This window comes from Staurois parvus, unplaced genomic scaffold (genome assembly GCF_062004578.1).
Source record: "Staurois parvus isolate SC_StPar_1 unplaced genomic scaffold, SC_StPar_1.0 ptg000438l, whole genome shotgun sequence".
NCBI classification, from domain to species: Eukaryota; Metazoa; Chordata; class Amphibia; order Anura; family Ranidae; genus Staurois; species Staurois parvus.
In genome coordinates, this window is record NW_028318234.1 from 2,575,648 (window position 1) to 2,598,756 (window position 23,109).

Sequence of the window (23,109 nt, forward strand, 5' to 3'; positions counted from 1 at the left end):
GCTGAATGGGTTTTTTTCTGTTTAAGCCTAACAAGAAATTTCTTTTATTTAGTCCATTTTGGTATGTTATATTTACTACTGCAAGTGTTTTGTTATATCTGTTTGATAAGTGAAACAAGAATACCTGTTGATCCTGCCAGAAATGTTGTCAGCTGATAACATCCTGTGCTCCCTGCCTGTGCTGTACTTCTATCAGTTATTATTGTTCCCGGGTCTCTCTGTGAATGAAAGAACAACTCCCTCCTAGGGGAAATGTGTTGTGCAGTTCTAACACCCTCCCTGCCCAATGGGGATAACGCAATACCTTCATAGATACAGTACAAAAGTAAAGGGAAAAAAGGCCTCATTAAAAAAACTAATTGGGCCACCTAATCTTAGGACTGAAAAGGTGCAATAAATTAAATTTTTTATTCTTTGGTTTTCTTTCTATTTTTTTTGACTGTCCACAGGAAAATGTGTCCCTAACTATAAAATTCAACAATATTGCAGAACAAACTACCAACTTTGTTAATACTAGCTAGCTAGTTTATATGTACTTACTGATGCATCAATAATTCCTCTTAGGATGTATTTATATGAACTTTCAGGAATTCCCTGGAACATATCGAATAAACATTTTTTACATCAGCCCTACCTGAATATACAGTATTACTTTACCCCAAGTGAGGTGGGACTGTCTTGTGCCCTGTGTTTATGTTCAGCTTTTAATTAGGCTTTTTAACACCTTACCGCCTCTGCCTCCTGGCCCTTTAAAATTTTCCAAATGCCAGGAGGTGAGCATTCCAATCATGTGATTGGCAGTCACGGTGGTCACATGATCGGAAAGCTCCTGATGGCAAGTATGCACTGGGAGCTTTCCGGTACCTGTCAGTTACTGTGTCGGGAGCGCGGAGGGAGTGGGATGGAAATGTGTTTACAAAGAAACGCATTTGTGCAGCTGCTTGGCAGTAAAGCCTACCTGCCGAAAGACTGCATATATGCCTACAGCCAGGGCCGTGGATAAGGGGGTAACACCAGTCCTTCTGTATGGGGCCCAGGCCAGCAGGGGGGGTCAGGCAGCTGGGTGAATTGGATGTGAGAAGGAAGAGTGATTGGCACAGCGAGGGGGCACTGGAACCAATCCCCTATATGGCTCTCTCTGCAGCAGCTGAAAGCTGGCTTCTCCTCAACCTCCCGCTGGCTTTCAGCTGCTGCAGAGAGTGCCATACAGGGGATGAGTTCCAGTAATCATCCCCCTATCGCACCTATCACCCTTCCTGTGCATCATACATTTTGCCTTACTGCCTGGGCCCCCTGTGTGCCCCCACCCCCGCAGTGTGGCCACCAGCTTTCCTCTTTTCCTTTTCATTGGCAGCTGCAAGTACACAAAGGGTCCGGTAAATATGTCATACATACCAGTACCCTCCTTTCCTGCATGAATACAATGAGTGATCAGTACTGATCACTCACTGTATTCATTGATAACTAAAGAAAAGTAAACAGTTTTTTCGGGGGGGGGGGGGGGGGGGGCGGCTGTCAAGTTGGCTGTATGGGGCCCTGTGGTTTCTAACAGCAGCCCTGCATATGGCCAGTGGGGAGTGGTTAAAGATAATGTCATTGGAATGCGACCTCTTCTTCATATTCTTGTGGCCTAGACACAATGGAGTCATTTGGGGCCTGCACCCAAGGCGGCACTAATATGGACTATGGAACAGTGGCAGCCCGTCAAACATATACTTTACCCCAAGAGTCTGAATTCTTATTATTATCATTATGATAAAAGGACTTTATTTGTTAATCAGTAAAGGATTTATTAAAGCGTTAGTACAGGCTAACTATAACAATTTTTTTTTTTATTTACTTTTTTTTAATACACTCCTTAAACAGTATTTTTTAAGCATCTCCGGCTTCCCTGCATAAGGAGCACTTGACAACGCCTGTGAATTCTCAGAGCTCTGACACCATCTATAGGCTCCCATGGCCCATCCATTGTCAGTGATCCCTCCTCTCCCCTGCGGCTGCTGCTCACTAACAAAGGAGAGAGGGAGCTGCTGGATCACATGAGCAGACTAGTCCAGATCATAAAAAGGTAAGTATAAAGATCTATTTTACAAAGAGTATGCAGAATAGGCAGGAGGAAGGGGGAGGGAACATTTTTCAAAATAGTCAAAGTTAGCTTTATCTTCCATTTTAAGTCATTAAGTATTTATGGACTATGGATTATTTTTATATTTTTAGGGTGAAGGATCTAGCATACATTTAGTCATGTGTTCTGAGTTTTTGATGTAGCTTGTGAATTTCAGCAGTTGTTTATCGATCACCTGTTTTGTTAGCTAGACTTTTGTGAGTTTGCCTGTAGGGTTGACTTACTAAAACTGGAGAGTGCAAAACCTGATGCGGCTCTGCATAGAAACCAATCATTAGTCAAAGCTTAACTGAACAAGCTGAAGTTAGAAGCTGATTGGCTACCATGCACAGCTGCACCAGATTTTGCACTCAGTTTTAGTATATTTGTATTAACAATTAAGTTTATGTGTGAACAAATACATTTAAAGTGTTACTAAACCCAGAACCCTGTATTCACTATATCCGGTCTACCACAGTACATACAACATGTAATATTGTTATTTTAGTAAATATAAACCGCTAAAAACCTTTTCTCATCAGCAGTTACAGCAGTCTTGTGATTTCTATCTTCTGTCCAGCAGAGCACTGGTTAAAGCTTGTAGGAGGAATTTTTATTCTCCAGTAGGAGGTTACAGAACCCCTGATCCTCTGTCTGGACAGTGCTGATTGGCCCTGTGCTGATCACATGCACTCTCCCAAGAAAAAAAAACTCTCTAGCAATACACACCAAACTGAGCATGTGCAGAGTGATGCCAAACCTCTGTTCTATCAGGACATATTTAGGGGACAATGGAAGAAGAGGAGGATCAGTGAAGAGATGATTAAACATCCTTTTCACACAATGCGGAGGATTCACCCCTTAGGTTCCACAGTAAGTATAACAAGCATGCTTTACTGCATATACAGACTGAATTTACTGTTGTGGGTTTAGTAACACTTTAATTTACAGTTGTATTATTAGCATCTTTTAATTTTAGTATGTTACGATATTTGACATTTCATTTCACATTCCTTTTGTTTTTGTTGCTATCTTTCATTAGGTATATATTTGTTCTGGTATAATTAGCTCTGACACTGACAAACATATGTTAAATAATAAATGTTAATTAATTTAAAGCCCATCTCAGGGTAAAACTTAAAGTGGTTCTAAAGGCCCAACCTTAGGTGCGCAACAATACCTCAGCCCCCCCCAAATCCTTACCCGAGCCCCCTCCAATCCAGTGACATTCTTGACAGCCTCTGCTTTCTGGGAACTCTTCCTCCTCATTGGCTGAGACAGCAGCAGGAGCCCAGGAGCCAATGAGCGGGGAGGGGGGAGGGGCGAGCCGCGGCTCTATGTGTCTTATGGATGCATGGAGCAGTGGTTTGGGGACGAGCACGCAACGGCTTTCCCTGGGGGCACTGCTCGAGAGGGGGGAGCCAGGAGTGCCAGCAGGGACCCAAAAAGAACAGGATCTGGGCTGAACTGTGCAAAATCACTGCACAGAGCAGGTAAGTTTAGAAATGCTATTTAAAAAAAAAAAACTAAGCTAGCGTCACTTTAGGCTGCCCATTCAACAACATTTGGCCAGTTCTGTACTGTAGCTGCTGACTTTTAATAAACATGCATTTTCCAGTTCAGAGATCCAGTGCTGTCCTCACCCAGGACAGTTCTTCGTGTCCCTGACGCCGCCATCTGTGCATGCACAAGTTGTGCTGCGATTTGTGAATTAACCCACACCCTTCTGGGACTTGTGATGTGTCCCAGAGGGCTGCTGGCAGGAAAGGAGGCCACCTGACAGAAATAAGTACCCTCCCTAAAAAAAAAAAAACTCCAAAAGTGTTAGAGGAGGGAGGAGGAGGAGAAAAGGTGGAACTTCCCTTTTCAGGTAAGGTTTCTGTTTAAAAGTGGTTACAAACCTCAGACATAAAATATGAACAAAACATATCCTCCTACAGTGTGTACTTGTCTCAATTAAGAGCACTCAGTGTCATTTCTCTCTGCTGCTTTCTCCCTCTGCTATCAGTATGAGTCATTTCTGACAAGTTTTCCTGACATCAAGAAAAAAACAGTGATAGGGGAGGGACCTCTAGCTGATTGACAGCCTCAGTTCTGTTCCTGTGAGCTGTATGGAGGAGGGTGTGTCTCTTCCCACCAATCAGCTCTCAGAGCTCCCCTCACTGAGCTCTGCAAAGTGTAATTTCAGCTCTCCACCCCATTTTTTTCTGATCTCTCATACAAACTTATAAATTCTGCATTTTTATGGGATGTAGAGCAAAGAAGACTGCAAATAAACAAGAACAACTTGTAGAAGGATTTGTTTCATCTATGTGTATCACCTGAAGAGAGTCCCTTCACTGGGTATCTGGGAGGGCTTACAAGCACTTTAACCCCCCACCTCCACTTTGTCATCCATTTAGTGTTTCTTTTTGGTCAAATCCCATTTAAAGTGATATGTTACTCACCTAAGTTCACCATGCATATCCCTCGTCAGCATCAATTCTGGGTGAGGGGAAATGGTAACCTAGCTATGCAGATGTGCCCACATATGCTGATCCTCAACAGTCCTCTTGTGGCGACCTCATTACTGTAAACCCTTCGTCAGGATCCTGAGAGAACCTTGGCTTTTAGTGTATATTTTACTAAAAATATAGGTTTGAAAAACAGTTGCACAAATAACATGCAACATTAAAAAATTGCAAATATCATGTTTTCATTCTACACCTTCTCTGCTTTCAGATAATATATAATATTTTGGGGTTTTATGTACGTTTTAATTATAAAATGCCCATTTTAAGGTGCATTGACAAAAAAGGAATTTTTTTTGCATATTTTTTCTGAGGGGAAATGTAACATTAGGGGGTTTTCTTTTGTATGATATTTATAATGTTGGAATACATTGTTCATGTATTTTGTGCAACAACTATCAGTATTAAGTAGAGATATATTCTTCAACCAGTAGATGGCAGGGTTTATACGTTTGTAGCTACATCTATGGTTAAACTCTATGTTTCTTCTCCATAATAAAGTTCCTGTTTCCTGTTAGCAAAGAAGCAACAGATGTAGACTGTGCACTGACTGTTCTGTAGGGCTATTCAGAATCTTTAATATATAAAATGTACTACTTCCCAGTGGTCTTACCTTAAAGGTGTAAGTGAGGACATTCTCACTTAGTCTGAAGTAGTCCCTGTTATCACCACTGTAGACTTTCCGACACTTTCCACCAAAACTCTTTGTGTGAATGACACTACTTGTTTTACGTGTTTGTGTGACAACATCAAATCTGAAACAAATTTTGCACACAATTAAAAACAAAAGAAAGCTGTCATAATGCATATAATGTAAAGCTTGTGTACCCTACAGTCAGGGAGTGCCCAAATCCTTTGTTCATTAGGTTCAACTTGATGCTGCTTGATTTGGATCCCCATTCAAAATATTTTGTTTTAGTTTTGGATAGAGTGAAGGAGGATAAGAATTTCCTTCAGGTTTTTTTATGATCTGTGACCCCATTAGGAATATTTTCCCCCCACATTCTGCCCTGGTGACCACAATAAGGCAGAGAAAAGAAAAATCCTCCTGTAGAGTGTGCTGACATTCTCTTGTAATCTCTCCCTGACATAGTAGAAATGTCAGCAACAGTGTAAGAATGTAAGGCTCCCATGAAGTCTGACTTGATTCCTACATAGCTTGAGGAATATTAACTGAAACTTGCTCTGGGTTGATGGACAAGAGTAAAACTATCACATCTCAAAGCCTTTAGCACCCTTTATGTATTCCTGACAATGCTTTTGTTATGTAGCACTGCCCCTTAGAAATTGCTGATGAATTGGGTTCCCCTATAGTCCTGCACAGCCAGTCATTTAGCATTTTCCACACAAGAAGACTGACCATTTGGAATCTCGGGCACTGCCTGAGGGCCCGGGGTCAGTAGGGGACCCCATGAGATGCCCCTGGTACCTTTTTCATAGGCTTTTTTGAGTTTGAGCAAGGACACAGGGGCCCTATGATCCCCTATTGCCCAGAGGCCCCATGAGTTGTCCGTCCGCCCCTACACACAAGCTTTCATCTGGAGACAGAAATCAATCCTTGAGCGTATTCAGTATTTATTTGAGGGGATTAGAACTTGGATAAGGTAGGGGGGCATAGGATGCCCAAGGGAACAGATATCTGAAGACAACTTTCTGAACTATTCACAAGCTTCTCTTCTCTGATGCAGTCTCTTTTGAAGTTCTAGCCAGCATCCCTAGTTGTACCACCCCAGACCCTAGAGGAACACCTCTTCACCCAGCAATACTGAGACTTTCTTCCTGAGCAGGGGATCTGGCTCCTGTTCCTTCAGATGAGGTGAACAGCCACTAGCAGAGAGCTAATCTGGATTCCCACCAGAGTGCTCCTTCCCCTATTCGCCCAGGGGGTGTAGGTGTACTCACTCAGATCATCTCCTGTACTGCTTGTGGGTTGGCTGCTGCTACCAGTCCTAGCAGCTGGGCTGCTCTATCCCTGCCATAGAGGTGGTCCTCGCTCAGGAGGCCAGTGAGTCCCGAGTTTTCCTGATCTTCAGCTCCAAGCTCACAGGCAGGCCCCATCCCTCTAGGACTCTTGGTAGCCTTCCTCCTCCAGCCTCACATTTTCCTCCAGCTCTCTACACCTCTCCCACCACCATACTCCTACCACTGTGCAGGCTCTACCACTTTTACCACCTCCTGCCTGCCATATAAGGAAATGATGGGCAGGCGGCGGCTCTCTAATTCTGGGAGGACATCATATGACATCCTCCCAATCTAACTGCGCATTTGTGCTCCCGGGGGGAGAGCGGTGCGGCAATCGGTGGTGCGCTGTGTCCCTGGGACACAGAGGATCACCAATCACAGTAAAGAGTCGATGACACAGGCTCTGTCATGTGATTAGTTGTGTCCAATCACCGCTGATCGCATGTAAACAGGAAATGTTGGTTATCGGCAGTCCTCTCCTCACGATGACAGCGCGTGAGGAGAGGAGAGCCAGTAAGCGGCATTCCTCAGAGGGGACATCTACACTGATTATCAGGGCACTGATGATTAGTGCCCTGATGATCAGTGTAGCCCCATCAGTGCCACCTGCCAGTGCCCATCAATGCTGCCTGTCAGTGCCCATCAATGCCACCCATCAGAGCTGCCTTTTAGTGCCAACTATCAGTGCCAGTCAGTGCTGCCTATCCGTGCCCATCAGTACTGCCTAACATTTCCATTCAGTGCTGTCTAAAAGTTCCAATCAGTGCCGCCTATCAGTGCCAGTCAGTGCCACCTAGCAGTGCCGCCTACCAGTGCCCATCAGTGCCGCTTATCAGTGCCATATATGAGTGCTGCCTTTCAGTGCCCAACAGTGATTCCTCTCTATGCCCAGCAGTGATGCTTGTCAATACCTATCAGTGCCTCCTCATCAATGCTGCCTATCAGTGCCCAACAGTGCTGTATATCAGTGCCCATCAGTGCAGCCTCATTAGTGCACATCAGTGAAGGAGAAAAATTACTTATTCACAAAATTGTATAATAGAAACTAAGAAAAAACTTTATTTTTTCAACATTTTCAGTCTTTTTTAGTTTGTTTAGCAAAAAATAAAAAAAAATAAAAAAAAACCCAGTGGTGATTAAATACCACCAAAAGAAAGCTCTATCTGTATGAAGACTTTTATATTCTTTGAATATAAGATTTGCTTTTAGACATATGTCAATAATTCAGTTGTAAATTCCTCTGCTCAACTGTTAAATAAAGACTAAAAAAAAATATCTATATGTCTATTTCCACCATGTGTTAAAGATTATCTAAAGTATAGCCAAAGAAAACTTAATTTTTTTTGCTTAGATCTCAATTGTCGCCAAGACAGAAAGTAATGGGAGGCACAAGATTTTATAACTGTTACCAGAGCAAGAATAGAGGGGAAATCCTCTAATGGGGAGATCTATTCCAATGACTAAAGCTGGCCATAGATGGATCAAAATTCAGATCTAGCTGAATTTTGATCCATGGATGGAGGAATTTATTTGCTTTTTTCTGCTGGCTGAACAAATCATCAGTGGCCCAATTTATAGGGCATTTCCCCTCAATTTATTTACTACAGGTACTTATATAGCACCATCAATTTATATACAGTATACATATATATTGTACATTCACATCAGTCCTGAACCCTCAAGGGTTGTACAATCTAAGGTCCCTAACTTTCATTCATACATACATATACTAGGGTCAATTTAGACAGGAACCAATTAACCTACCAGCATGTCATTGGAGTGTGGGAGGAAACCAGAGTACCTGGAGGAAACTCACAGAGAACATCCAAACTCCAGGCAGGTGGTGCCATGGTTGGGATTCAAACTGGCAATACTAGTACTGGCAGGCAGAACTGATAACCATTTAGCCACTGTGTTTATTTAGAGAGATTGCCTTCCACTTCATGTGGTGTATCCATGACAGAATGTGAGGGGGGGAGATCTTCCCAAGGGAGAACACACAAAAAATAATAATGACAAGGTACTATACCAAATAATCTAGAATGAAAAATAGGTTTGCTTCTACATATACTTCAAGCTGTTTAGATGACATGGTCTGTCTAATGTGTAGATGTCATTCAATAACATTGTGGTAAAGCACGAATAAAAATCCTTTTCCTTACCCTGTTCCTGTAAGTTCTGTGTTTGGAGCATATTTGTCAGTATTGCAGACCTCGTGACGCACATCACAGTTAGCTTCATCTGAGCTATCTTGTTCACAGTCATGATCTCCGTTGCACACCAGAGTCTGGCTAATGCACTGACCTTAAAGCCAATAAATATTACATGACATATTACATAAATTATTATAGAATCCTCAAATTCTTATTCCCGTCACACCACTAAGTATCTCCGCTATTCCCCAATTCATTTAGCAAAAGTCATCCTCAAAAAAAAAAAAAAATGAAAGTGGACCTCAACTAAATAAGTGAAAAAATGCTGTTTTATAAGGACCATCTAAAATGTTATTTGCGCATAAACAGTAACCTGAAAGATTTACCATTTGTCTTGAATTTCTCCTGAAAAAGGCAGTGCACTTACTGTGCCTTAACACATTGATGACGACCGTATGCAAATATGCAGCCTCTCGGCGGCTGGGCCTTGACGTTGAGCGGCCGCATATTTGCGTACCATTTGAAAACACATATGTGCTGAGAGTGCACGCCCTGCGCGCTCCCAGCACATATGTCAGTGTCTCACGGGAAGGTCGTGATCTCCCCTTGAGATCGGGACCTTTTCTGATCATGTGACCACATGGATGACCCTAAAACCCCGCCCCGCCTCCCGACGTCTGAAACCCCTTAAAGGGCCGGGAGGCACCGGCGTGCAGAGGTTAAAGAGTAACTCTACTTTTACTGAGAGAAAACAATCCCCTCTGGGTGACCAATGTGTATTGCAAGGATTGTAACTGACTTTGTTGCCGATTCCTATCTTTTGTTATTCTGTTTGTTTGTCTGTGTCCATGAGTGAATCTGTATGGGAGTGATTTTAAATTATAAATCACCTGCAGGGCACTAATGAGGAAATTGGAAGGGTCTGCATCCCTTTAGATGTGATTTCCCTCTGGGAGTGTCTCATCAAAAATGACATTTTTGTTGCAGGGAATGCCAAAAATGTGACTTGTATCTTATGCAGGCCATACATGGGTCGAATTCCAAACAAATTTTCTTTCAAAAATCATAACTAAGAATTTTCATTCAAATTTTGCAACATTAGTGGGCCACAGCATCGGTCGATTTTCATGCAACCATCTAATTTGAGTGATCGGGAATATTGGAAATTTTTGGAAAAACAAAGAATTTCTAATCAATATGGGAGAATTGTGCAAAAAATATCATCGAAAAAGAAATGAGCATGAGCTGTGACCTGGAAAGAAAAGAACATTGCCATATATGAAAATTCTTTTTCTTTGCAACATGCAGAAATTGAAGGCATGGTTGGTCGAATTTCAAAGTCATTGGTGGTACTATCGGATTAAAAAACGCACAAAATTTCCAATTTTCTAAAGAAAATTGGTTCAGAATTTGAATATGGCCTGCATAAGTTCAGACTTCTGGGAAAATCGGTCAGTCAATCAAACAAGCAAAAAACAATATTTTCAGGGGGCGTTCTGTACACCGTCTGTGTACAGAACACCTCTAGGTAGCCATATTGTATTGCATTTTATAGAAAATCACAGCACTGTAAATTGAAAAGTAAAGGTAATTTTTAAAAACATTCCATTACGATATGACTTTATGTATACGCTATATTATTTTTTTTATTTGCTATTTTTATTCCACAAAATTGGAGTTACCCTTCAAGTCTCATAACTGCATATGCTGTATATGTGCAGTATTAGATCATCTAAGCCAATGCTGCCACTGACTGCTAACATCACCAGATTTAAGGTGGTGAGCAGCAATATTTAAGGACTGGTAAGCTGCGATATTACACATTTTTATCTTTAGGTTTATAAAACAAGCTCAGGGTGGAGCCCCCAGTCCAAAGTTCAGTCCCTACTAGAACTGCTAGAGAAATTGCTGTGAAGCCGAAGCAGGAATCCAGGCAAGCCACGGGGAGATGCCATAGGAGACTCAATGAGGTTGATTTACTAAAACAGGTGCACTCAGAATCTGGTCCAGCTGTGCAGGGTAGCCAATCATCTTCTAACTTCAGCTTGTTCAATTAAGCTTTGGCAATAAAACCTGGAAGCTGATTGGTTTCTATGCAGAGCTGCACCAGCTTTTGCACTCTCCAGTTTTAGTAAATAAACCCCAATCTGTCAAAGGAGCTGTCAGATGTCCAGGATGCTGTGGCCAATCAGAAGGCATTTTAGTGTCTAAACCACACCTCCTTCATCTCATCGGCCTTCTGATTGGCCACAGCGTCCAGGACATCTGACAACTCCTTTCACAGATTGAGTCTCCTGCAGCATCTCCCCGCGGCTTGCCTGAATTCCTGGTTCAGCTCCACGGTTCTTTCTCCAGTGGTTCTAGAGGGGACTGAACTTTGGACTGGGAGCACCACCCTGAGCTTGTTTTATGCGTGTCACCAGGGATTTCTGTGAGAGGAATACTGTCTCATTTTAACCCTTTTATTGAATAAACATTGCTACACTATTGGCGGGTTGACACCTCTGTCTTCCCCTCCCTCTCCTCTCTTGCAGTGCAGGAAACTGCATGTGATTCAGACAGGAATTGCATCGCATTCCTGTTCAATTCACATGCGATTCTTTTCAGTGAGATTTCAGCCCATTCATAGTTACATAGTTAGTCTGGCTGAAAAAAGACAAAAGTCCATCTAGTTCAACCATTAAAAAAAAAAAAAGTTGCTACATGCTGGAGATGTGTGGAGGGTGTGGGTACATTGTCTCATATTTACTGGTTTTGCCCACAGATTGTGGGATACTGGTTACAGTTCAGAAGGATCAAAGACGAATTCTCCTGCGCTCTAGGACTAGGACAGGTGGCGAATAGATGGAACCAGGCCTGGAGAAATCGTCCACCAATGCATAAAGGGCTGTGCGGCTCCAAAACGAGGCTGGGGAAGCCCGATCAATACTGCAGAATGGAATTAAAACGAGAAGCGCACCAACCTTGCGCATTACCTCAGTAACCAAAATTTATTAATTGTAAAAAATATACTCACAAACAGCGAATGAAATCAGGCACGTAAGTCCTCACAGGGACTTGAAGATAGCGCGAGTCCCATCAAGGGAATGGGTGTTCAGTATAGCTGAAGCGTTTCGAAGGGGGTCCCTTCTTCATCAGAGCTAACTGAACTGTGAGTGCTCTCTCCTATATATGCTCCTGGACTGAACATAGGCCCTCCCCTCTGGGTTGGCAAGTCTCAGGTTAGTAGGAGGGGCCAAGGTATCGTCAACAGACAATAGCTATTTGTAATGCCATCAGATGGCCCCTCCTACTAACCTGAGACTGCCCAACCCAGAGGGTTCAGTCCAGGAGTATATTTGTGAGTATATTTTTTACAATTAATAAATTTTGGTTACTGAGGTAATGCGCAAGGTTGGTGCACTTCTCGTTTTCATTTCATTCAGCAGTACAGTTCAGAAGGTTTTAGAACAAGTACTTAATGTTTTCCTCCCCCTGGACCCACTACACTACCTCCTGGGCTTATCCTTTAAGGGTATCCATCTAAACAGTTGGGATTACACATTTTGACGGGCTGCTAGAAGGGTAATACCACGTTTTTGGAAGTTGATAGACACACCTTCCCAAAGTCATCTTATTGGGGCAATCTCTGAAATAAGGGAAATGGAATACCTCACGGCACTGGTGGGTGACCACTCTGGTATCTTCCATTCTATCTGGGGGGGTGTGGGACCATTCCCCTTTTGGTAGGTTCTCTCCTTCCCCCCCCCTCCACATACTCATCTACATGACCCACACCTCGTGTTGTAAGTGAATTGCCTTTGATTATTGTTGTTATTTTTCGTAGTTTGACGATATGCAGGTCTATAACGATTCATGTTCCTATAATTACTGAATGCCATGCTGTTTGTATATAACTGTACTTTTCTGTACGTTACTTTTTCTTTTCTTTCTTTTGAATTGATGATAGCCTTCTGTCATTGTACTGTTCACTTCTTTTTTTGTCTTATATACACATTGTATTCCTGTTGAAAATGTGTACTTTTTAAAAATTGGGTTTCGTCCCTTAATAAAAAATATACAATATAACAAAAAAAGTTATACTCATACCCACAGTTGATCCAGAGGAAGGCAAAAGAACCAGCAAAGCATGATCCAATTTGCTCCTGCAGGGGAAAAAATCCTTCCTAATCCCCTGAGAGGCAATCAGATATTCCCTGGATCAACTTTATCTATAAATGTTAGTATCCAGTTATATTCTGTGTATCCAAGAAAGAATCCAGGCCTTTTTTAAAGCAATCCACTGAGCTGGCCAGAGCCAACTCTTGAGGGAGTCTATTCCACATTCATTTTGTATAGGCTCCGGCTGTCCTGCAAAGGTATCAGTTTTAGGTATGAGAGCAGTTGATCGCATACAAGAACTTGTACAAATGCTTAGTATCAGCACCGATAACGATACTGGTATCGGTATTGGTGCAACCAGGGGCGGACTGACCATTTAGAAACTCGGGCACTGCCCGAGGGCCCGGGGTCAGTAGGGGGCCCCATGAGATACCTCTGGTACCTTTTTCATAGGCTTTTTTGAGTTTGGGCAAGGACACAGGGGCCCCATAATCCCCTATTGCCCGGGGGCCCCATGAGTTGTGAGTCCGCCCCTGGGTGCAACCCTAGTAAGTGCTAATTGTTTCCCATTCAATGCTTTACAATACAGTGCTCTACGAGAAGGAACATGCTCATGGAGTTATGTAACTTGTAGCCTTAGTTGTATGTGCGCTGACTTTCTTGCTTTACCATATGTAAGCCATGGCATTTTTCTATGTAATGAAAATAGAGAAAATTACCCGATGAACATCTAAATCTTTCTCCACATCCATCTTCTATAGGGCAACCCCTAGTGGGAACGCAAAGACGTTTTTCATAGGGGGTTCCACTGCACTCTATACCTCCAAACTGGGCGTAAACTTCAATTGTACGTGTTCGAGTCTGCACAGAAATAAACAAAGAAATGACCATGCTTTGTACTTGTAAAAATATATATTAGACATAAAAGTTTACATTTCACCTGACCCAGGATACATAGCATATCAGCTAAATATCTATAATCTAATATTCACCATCTGCTCCTTTTGTCCAGCCAGCTATATTCTTATAAATGCCAGTAACCCTATGGTACCTACAGTTCTGGATTTGGGTTTATTGTAACCAAACACACACATTACAGCATGAGAGGGAGGTTGCACAGTAGAGCCATGTGACAAAAAACAGGCCAGAAGAACAGTTAACTACAAGAATTTGCTTAAAAAACTACTTCACTCTCTCAATCAACGTTGACTATTTTTAATCCTTATCCTGCTATTAATAAATAGATAGGAAAGTATATCTTATTTACTTGTTTTAAACTTTTTTTTTACATTTCTTCAGTTACCTTCTGGTTTCCAGGACTAGGTGAATGAGGTCATACATCCTAGGAGTCTTCAGGAGGGGAGGAGGGGTTTTCTCAGTTAAGTGCACCCTCCTGTCTGCACGCCTGAGCTAAGGGCAGATGGATTCCAGGAAGTAAATGCCACATAAATCATTTGTTCTTACTCAAAATGGCTACAGCCATAAGTGCTAGGGGGTGTTTTTCAAAGTGATTTCTTAGTATAATAAAGCATGGAGACATGGATGGATGGGGGAGATTGCTTTGAATAATAAAAATGAAATAAAAAACATTTTGTTTGTGGTGCTCAGATGTAGCGTAGTTCCTCTTTAAAGTGTATGTACACCCTAGGAATAAACTTCTGTCATTTGCTACCTTTGGTCTGTTAAGTATACAGGGATATGCAATTCATATCGCTTGAAGCCAGGGACATGCAGTTCTGGGTACCGGGTAGGTAGGTTTTTTTTTGCCTGTAGCCCTGCTGTCAGGTGGAAGAATTTGGGCGGCAGTGCTGCCGCCCAATTGCTTCCACACAGCTCACAGTGTCCACCTGCCCGCTATGTCTTAGACTCTGCTTACCCATCTGCAGGCCCGGGACTGGTTCAGTGGGTGCCCATGGTTCATGTGACCTCACTTCCGGGTCCCTGTTTGACAGATTCCCAGTCATTGAGGCCGGGAAAGAATGTAATGCAGTGCGATGTGCACTGCATTACATTTAGGGGAGCACAGGGGAGATATCCAGGGTCATTTAGACCATGGATGTCTCAAAAAAGAGAACCTGTCACCAAAAAATCATCACATAGGGGGACCTTTTGTCCCCTATGTGATATGAAAAAAAAGAAAGTTACGTAAAATATATATATTTTTTTCTAAATTGAAGTTACACCCAAGCATATAACCCCCCCCCAAAAAAAATTTTCAAGGCCCCCACCCCCACAAATGTAAAAGCACAAGCTGGGGCACCTACACATGAAAATTTTGATTGCGATACATGTTATTATCGCCGCGCACACCAGCATGAGAGCAATAAGTCTAGTAGCAGACCTCCTCAAGTTTGTTGCTGTTTCACGAGCAAATGTAAGGTTTGACATGTTGGATATCTATTTACTCGATGCAACCTTGTCTTTTATATTTTACAAAAAATTGGATCATTTATTGCTTTTCGTGCCCTAAAATTAACTTAAGTGGATTTTTTACTGGAATTTTGCATTTGCTAGACCTCTGTGATAATATCGTGCGACATAAAAAATGTAAACTACCACTATTTTATTCTCTAAGATCTCTGAATTCAGAAAATATATCATGTTTGGGGGTTTTGTGTCATCTTCAGGTCTTAAATTATTTTTTTAAATGTGTGCAAAAAACACAAAAACAGCATTGGCAGCGAAATGGATAAAGGAGAAGCCGGACACTCCCCTTTACTGACTGCCAATCGGGAGCTCATTACACTACAAGGTCTCTCTCCTGTCTGCTAGTCCCAGGGTGCGGTGCTGGAGACAGGCAGGAGGGGAGGAGGAGATAAACAGTACAATGTTAAAAATATTAAACGTTTACGTCGCCATAAAGCGCCTTTTGTTTTTAAAAGCCCCAGACATTACTTAAAGCAAATTTTAATACAGCTTTGGTTAAAATGTATGTTTTTTTTTATCAGGACAATTACATTTTCATGAGGGACAAATAGATTGGGACACCGATTTAGTCCCTGGATATGTAGTTTTTTCAAAAATTTCCACACCCCTGGTATACCATTGAAAGTGTTGTATCAAACTTTATCTGTTGGATAAGTGCAAAGAGTACCTGTTGCTCATGTCAAAAATGTAAAGTAGTAAATGACGGCTGGTCATGGACAAGCAAGATGAGAGATATTTGGGGAAAGCTGAGATGCTCTGTGAGCTCACTGAAGCACTGCCAGGCAAATGCAGGAGCTTGTAGCCAGTATCGCTCATTGTATACAGACCACCCATCTCTGTTATGTGTGGTGCTTGAGATCACTGGAGACTAGAAACGTCCGCTATCATAAATCCTGCAGACAAATATTGAGTGCAGTTGGTAAGAATGCCAACAATGTCCAGCCAACAAAGATCTACTAGCAATGAAGGGGCTAATTATGTACAACCAGCGAGACTCTGCTAGCAATAAAAGGGTTAATCACGTCTTAGGCTAGCCCATTGTAGGGCTTTTTATAGCTTGCTGAAAAAGAAATTATTCTCTTTTATTATTATTATTATTATACAGTATTTATATAGCGCCAAAGGGTTTGCTCAGCGCTGTACAATAGCAAGGGGGACAGAACATGAGACAAGACAGAAACAATACAATACACGAGGGGTTCGAGGGCCCTGCTCTTTCGAGCTTACAGTCTAGGAGATTGTACTTAGACTTGTACTTGTAATTAGATTGTAATCTTTTACTTAAAATTAGCCTAGGGCCCAAGACATGAGAGGGGTTGCTATTCCTCTTTTGATCCAGGATCTACAGTACTTCCAATGACTAGAGAAACAAACCTGTTTTTTGGTGCAGCCATCACACTCTGACCATGGTCCATAGGGGCTCCATTTGCAATTCACTGCTGACTCTCCCCTGAAAAAACAAAATGCAGGGAATGACTTTGCAACATGTTTCTTCCTGTAAAGAAATACCAGCTTGGGTGCTATTTAGATCATATGTGGAGTCAATCTGTTTCATGATATGAATAGTTCTGACATAGTCATGCATCAAAGTAAAACTAGAAATATCTGTTGTGATGGAGTGTCTCTTTATAGATCGCTAAGGCATTACAGGTAGAATTTCGGCAAAGTCCCTACAGGACAGGAAGTTAGGAATCTCTTAGGGAGGGAACACAGACAAAAACACATTTTTAGTAAAGTGAGGATGGGTTTTATTAGGTTTTTTTACAAGAAGACGCTACATACTGTATACAGTATATTTGAGTTTAGAATGTATGCATACAGCACAGTGCAAGATTGTCTTCTCTCAACATTCCCCAAGATCTGGCCTGGAATAAAGGGAGGTGAAGGGTGAAGTAAGCATCTAATCTTTTCCCTCATTTGCATGTTCATCCAGTTTATTAGGGACTGGTAGGGAAAATCTTTAATATAAGTCCTTACAGGATGTCTCCAACTTACAAGCCGACCTCAATGCACTGTTTAATTGGGCAACTATGTGGCAAATGAGGTTTAATGTTGATAAATGTAAGGTTCTGCACTTGGGGGCTAAGAATATGCATGCATCATACATACTAGGGGGGGTACAACTGGGGGAATCAATGGTGGAGAAGGATCTGGGGGTTCTGGTAGATCACAAGCTTAATAATGGCATGCAATGACAAGCTGTAGTTCTAAAGCGAGCAAAATCTTCTCTTGTATTAAAAGAGGTATAGACTCCAGAGAGAGATATCATATTACCCCGGTACAAATCATTAGTAAGACCTCATCTGGAATATGCTGTTCAGTTTTGGGTACCAATTCACAAAAAGAACATTGGGGAACTGGAGAAAGTACAGAGAAGGGCAACCAAACTGATAAGAGGCATGGAGGAGATCAGCTATGAGGAAAGATTAGAGGAACTGAATTTATTCTCTCTTGAGAAGAGGAGATTAAGGGGGGATATGATCTCCATGTATAATACATAAGAGGGATATGATCAACATGTATAAATACATCAGTGGTTCATACAGTGAACTCGATGTAGAGTTATTAACCCTGAGGTCATCACAAGGACAGGGGGGCCCTCTTTACGTCTGGAGGAAAGAGATTTAATCTCCAAATACGGAAAGGTTTCTTCACAGTGAGAGCTGTGAAAATGTGGAATAGACTCCCTCAAGAGTTGGCTCTGGCCAGCTCAGTGGATTGCTTTAAAAAAGGCCTGGATTCTTTCTTGGATACACAGAATATAACTGGATACTAACATTTATAGGTAAAGTTGATCCAGGGAATATCCAATTGCCTCTCGGGGGATCAGGAAGGAATTTTTTCTCCTGCAGGAGCAAATTGGATCATGCTTTGCTGGGTTTTTTTTACTTCCTCTGGATCAACTGTGGGTGTAGGATAAATTTTGATGGTTGAACTGGAAGGACTTTTGTCTTTTTTCAGCCAGACTAACTATGTAACTATGGTCCTTGCCACTGTAGAGCAAGATCTGCTTAACAAATCTCAAGCTATGGATTATCATGATACAATTTTTGGGTTTCTGGGCAGAGTTCGCAAAAAAGGATGTTGAAAAACTGGAGAGAGTGCAAAGAAGGGCAACTAACTAAAGGGACATGGAAGACTCATGCTATGAAAATATTGAGTTAATTTCCATTGGAAGAGGTGATTAATATGTCCTGGTCCTGATCATCATGTTTAACTACATAAATGGCCCATATGGTAAATTTGGTGCAACGTTATTCACACTAAAGCAGTGTTAACCCCAAAAGCATATGTTTATTATATTGCAGCTTACCAATTCTTAGATGTGATGACTGCATTAGTTTCCTTTTTGAGGCTTTTTTCTGTTTTCATCTGGTGAACCAGCCAGCAAGTTTGTTGTTTTTCAAAAACACAGTTTGTAGGCAGGTGCAGTCTGTTTTCTACACTGTAGGTGGCGCTCGACTTGAGTGGTGCCACAGCCTGGAAAAATATTTTCGCTATGGTTTCCTGGGTCAGTTTCCTACGCGGCAGCCATGTGACCCTTGGCGGCTATCTTTGGTCAGAAAGGTCCTTATAAGTCCCTGCCCCTGGGTTTTGGCATGCATTTTGTAAGTGGCTAGTGTAGGAAGAGAGACCCTGTTTGTTCGGGACAGCAACTACCGGTAGGGAGAGGTTCCAGACAAGAATGTACAGGCTAAAGACTTGCTAACCTGGAAAGAAGTCTCCCCACTTGGGACCGGATTGGCCAGGTTTCACTTCCACCTCTGAAACAGACACTGTCTGCACCTCTCCCCAGCCACATCTTTGATTGCATTGAACTGTGAGTTGTTTCCCCTAAGAGGCGCTTTCCTGCTGGGGGGGTTGTAACTCTGGCATTCTGTTCAATACAAGTTTCAAATCTTGTTGGAGCTGGAATCTCTTTCCAGCAGAATGTATCAGTTTATATAGATGAGACCAGCCACTTAACACTGGCAGGGGTGCTTAAAAAGATCAGCTTTTTTTTATTCATGTAAAACCTTTATTCCAAAAGGAAAAAAACTATTTGCTGTAACTGATTATAAAGTGTGAGCTAGAGTTTGGCTTAATTTTATTAGTGGTTCTAAATCTTCTAATACATTTATCACTACCTTTCCCCCAGACTGACAATGCTGCTGTCTGCTGTGCCCCCTGTACTCAGTCCTCCACAGTTGTGTCTCACTAATACAAGAGGTGTCACTGGCCAGATCACCAGGTGAAAATAGAAGAAAGAAAGCCAAAAGAAAAAAAATGAATGCAGCCACCATGTCTAAAGATTATTAATACATTTTTGGTTGTAGGTTTAATACTGTTTTAACCATTTTCTCTCCAGAGGATTTACCCCCCTTCCTGACAAGACCATTTTTTACAATATGGCACAGTGTTACTTTAACTGACTATTGCATGGTCATGCAATGCTGCACCCAAATTAAATTTACGTCCTTTTTTCCCACAAATAGAGCTATCTTTTGGTGGTATTTGATCCCCTGTGCTTTTTTATTTTTTGCGCTATAAACAAAAAAAGACCAACAATTTTGAGAAAATAACAATATTTTTGACTTTTTGCTATTAAACATGTCCAATAAAAAATGTAACATTTTGTCATAAATTTAGGCCAAAATGTATTCTGCTACATGTGTTTGCTAAAAAAAATCCTGATACGTGTAAATTAATTGGTTTACGTGAAAGTTATAGCGTTTACAAATGGCGGTATATATACTGTATTTTTGTTTTGTTTTACTAGTAATGGCGGAGATCAGTGACTTATAGCAGGACTACGACGGGCATTCTGACACTGAGGGGAACTGACTTGGTGTCACTGACATCCCCAGTGACACTAATACAGTGATCAGTGATAATAAAAAGCACTGACATTGTACTAATAGCACCGGGCAGGAAGGGGATTAACATATGGGGTGATCAAAGGGGGTAACTGTGTGCTGTTTTACTATGTGGGCTGTGTTTCACTGTAAGCACACTGCTTTGCATGGCTGTGCTATGCAAAGCCATACAAATCAGTGTGCAGAAGCTGACAAGGGAGTGATTTGTGGTGTTTATACACAAGTCTCTCCACCGCTGGGGGTTGCAGCAAGAATTTACCGGTGGGGCCCGTGGGGAACGCCAAATGGCGGCATGGGTAGGGCACAAGCTCCCTACCTGGAACTGCAAAATAACGTATTTATACGTGATTTTGTGCACCCGTGCCACCCTGTAGCGGTAATTCTGCTATAGAGCGGCACGTAAGCGGTTAAGGTCATTGAAAATGACAAAAGGGGCACTATTTGTGAACAGGAGAATTTAGCCTTCAGAAATGACAAGATGAAGAAGAAAAAGCGCCTCTAAGTGCAGTATAAGGACATTTATTCCGGAACAATGGAAAATCACTCACATGGTAAAAGTATAAAAAAAAGCTCATCAGTGTATTGAAGTGTCAAGATGAAGTCCTCGCTGAGTGAGCCACAGTCCGCGCTTAAGGGAGACTGTAGATGGAGAGAGCCGGTCAGCAATAATGAAGTGAATACCTCTGTTAGATTCATCACCAGATTTCACCAGCAATATCGCAAAATGGAAGGCATTAGCCATAAACATTGATCTATTCTACTTCAAGACCCCCATTTGCAGGATGTTATAGATAAAAAAACAGCTTCACCTATAGGAAGGCTCCTAGTCTCAAGAATAAATTAGCCCCTAGCAAATACAATCATCCTTCCCTTACTAATAACCCCCTCTGTTTACTACCTTTAAAGGACATGTATCAATGTAAACAGGCATTATGCAAGACCTGCAAATTTGTAGAGCATGGACAAAAAACCTTTCCCATCAAGGGTAAAACGTATATTTTCAGTGGTTTTTACAACTGTTCTACTGATTATGTAGTATATTGTCTGACTTGCCCTTGCAGCCTATTATATATAGGCTGAACCATCAGACCACTGTGTGCTGGATTTGGTGGACACCGCAGACTCGTTAAAGACGGTAAGGACAAACACAGTGTCCCCCATCAGAAATCCACAACAGCTTTAAAAGTTTGGATTATAGAAGCCATACCTAAACATATTTTTGAATCTAAACGTTTTCTAAAGTTATGCTCCCAAGAAACATACTGGATTTTTATGATGGACACATTATCCCCAAGTGGACTCAATGAAGAATTAGATGTTAGCACCAATATGCTCTTGTCTTTCCATTATCCCTCGTTTTACAAATCACCACGACCTAATTTATCACTATTACTATTATTATTATTTATTTATCATTATTCTTATTCTTATTATTATATTACCATTACTTTCAGTTACTACATATCATCATTTTCCAATATATTGCATTTTTAATTATAGTTATATTTACCATCAGCATTTGATGTAAATATAGTAACAAATGTATTCAACATGTATGCATATTTTATGCATATATATTTTATGTAGTTTTATATATGTGTATATGCTTGTATATTGTATATCCTAATCCCATTTAATTTATATATTTTTAATAATTATTACTAATTATTATTATTTTTTATTTTTATTTCAATTTTATTTTTATTTTTTAATTTAATTAATCTTTTTTATTTGTATTTTGTATTTTTTAGTTTCTATTATTAAGTGTTCTTGCATGGCAAGACCACTTACTGTTATCTCACATATATATTCTTATTATTATAGCCAAATTTACCACCCTAACTCCTCCCACAGTTTTTACACTACATAGACAGTAATATACCGAAACGTGCGGATTGTTCCCGATTGGTGTGCTATTACTTTGTGGAATGTTTCGCCGAATGGTTCACGAAATATCGGCGTTTTTGTGGTGAAATTGGTCCTATAGGAATGAATGGGGGAATGTTCAAAACTAGAGTGGGAGCTAAAAAATCAGGACATGATCTCTAAACTGCCATCACTCCCTCATTTTCAAGCCCACCTACACAAATTTTATATCAAAACGTTCAGCTATCCCTGCTGCCAATAAAAATGTCCACGGCTAAGCCATAGTCCTGATAGTTTTCACAATATGACCATTTGTTTGCAACTCATGCCGCCCATTGACAGTTACTCCAGCCACTCCAACCACACAACAGTTACTCAAGCCACTCCACCCAGTTACTCCGCCCACTTCAGTTGTAGACTACTGGTGGAGGCAAGAACACTTCACACAATTTCCCCAGAAATTGTAGCTTTTCTAGTTTATTTATTTATCCTTCAATCTTTTTCTTCTATTTTGTCTTCTATTTTCCTTCTGTTTTTCATTTAATTTCATTATCTTTTCATCCACGATGCCTTCATTTATAAGCTCAGTTGTTCACTTATAAGCTCAGTTGTTCATTTGCCAATCGGTAGTGCTCATTAGAGTTTCCCTATATATGCACATACCTTTCCCAGTACTGCCTATGCTTGAGAAGTGAGTGCTTTTGCCGTCCAGCGGCTTCGCGCATGCTCCAAAATGTGTTGCATTGCATGCTGGTCCTCCCTACGTCATCAATCTGAAGCCGACATTGCGCTTTAAGGTGCATTCCATTGCCCATCTTCTGAGACGGCTCTCTCCATCTACAGTCTCCCTTAAGCGCAGACCGCGGCTCACTCAGTGAGGACTTCATCTTGACACTTCAATACACCGATGAGCTTTTTTTATACTTTTACCATGTAAGTGATTTTCTATTGTTCTGGAGTAAATGTCCTTATACTGTACTTAGAGCCGCTTTTTCTTCTTCATTGTGTCTTTATCCAGAGCCTGCTACAGCTTCAAGAGCTTGCCCTAGTGCTAGGTGGACTTATATACATTGAACTTTATTATGTACTTTTACTTTGTTCTTTGGCATCAGGACCTGGGGAATTAGTTT

General features: G+C 41.3%; 1 protein-coding gene across 1 annotated transcript in view; it reads right to left on the reverse strand.

Annotated features, from left to right (window-relative positions):
* The window catches only part of C7 (complement C7), a 115,011-nt gene that overhangs the window by 74,316 nt on the left and 17,586 nt on the right, over positions 1–23,109 (reverse strand). Inside the window, exons 3-6 of the mRNA XM_089687815.1 lie at positions 16,632–16,707; positions 13,550–13,691; positions 8,739–8,880; positions 5,228–5,369 (exon numbers count right to left, since the gene is read on the reverse strand). Of these exons, the coding sequence (XP_089543941.1) occupies positions 5,228–5,369; positions 8,739–8,880; positions 13,550–13,691; positions 16,632–16,707 (502 nt within the window). The remainder of the gene's footprint in view (positions 1–5,227; positions 5,370–8,738; positions 8,881–13,549; positions 13,692–16,631; positions 16,708–23,109) is intronic.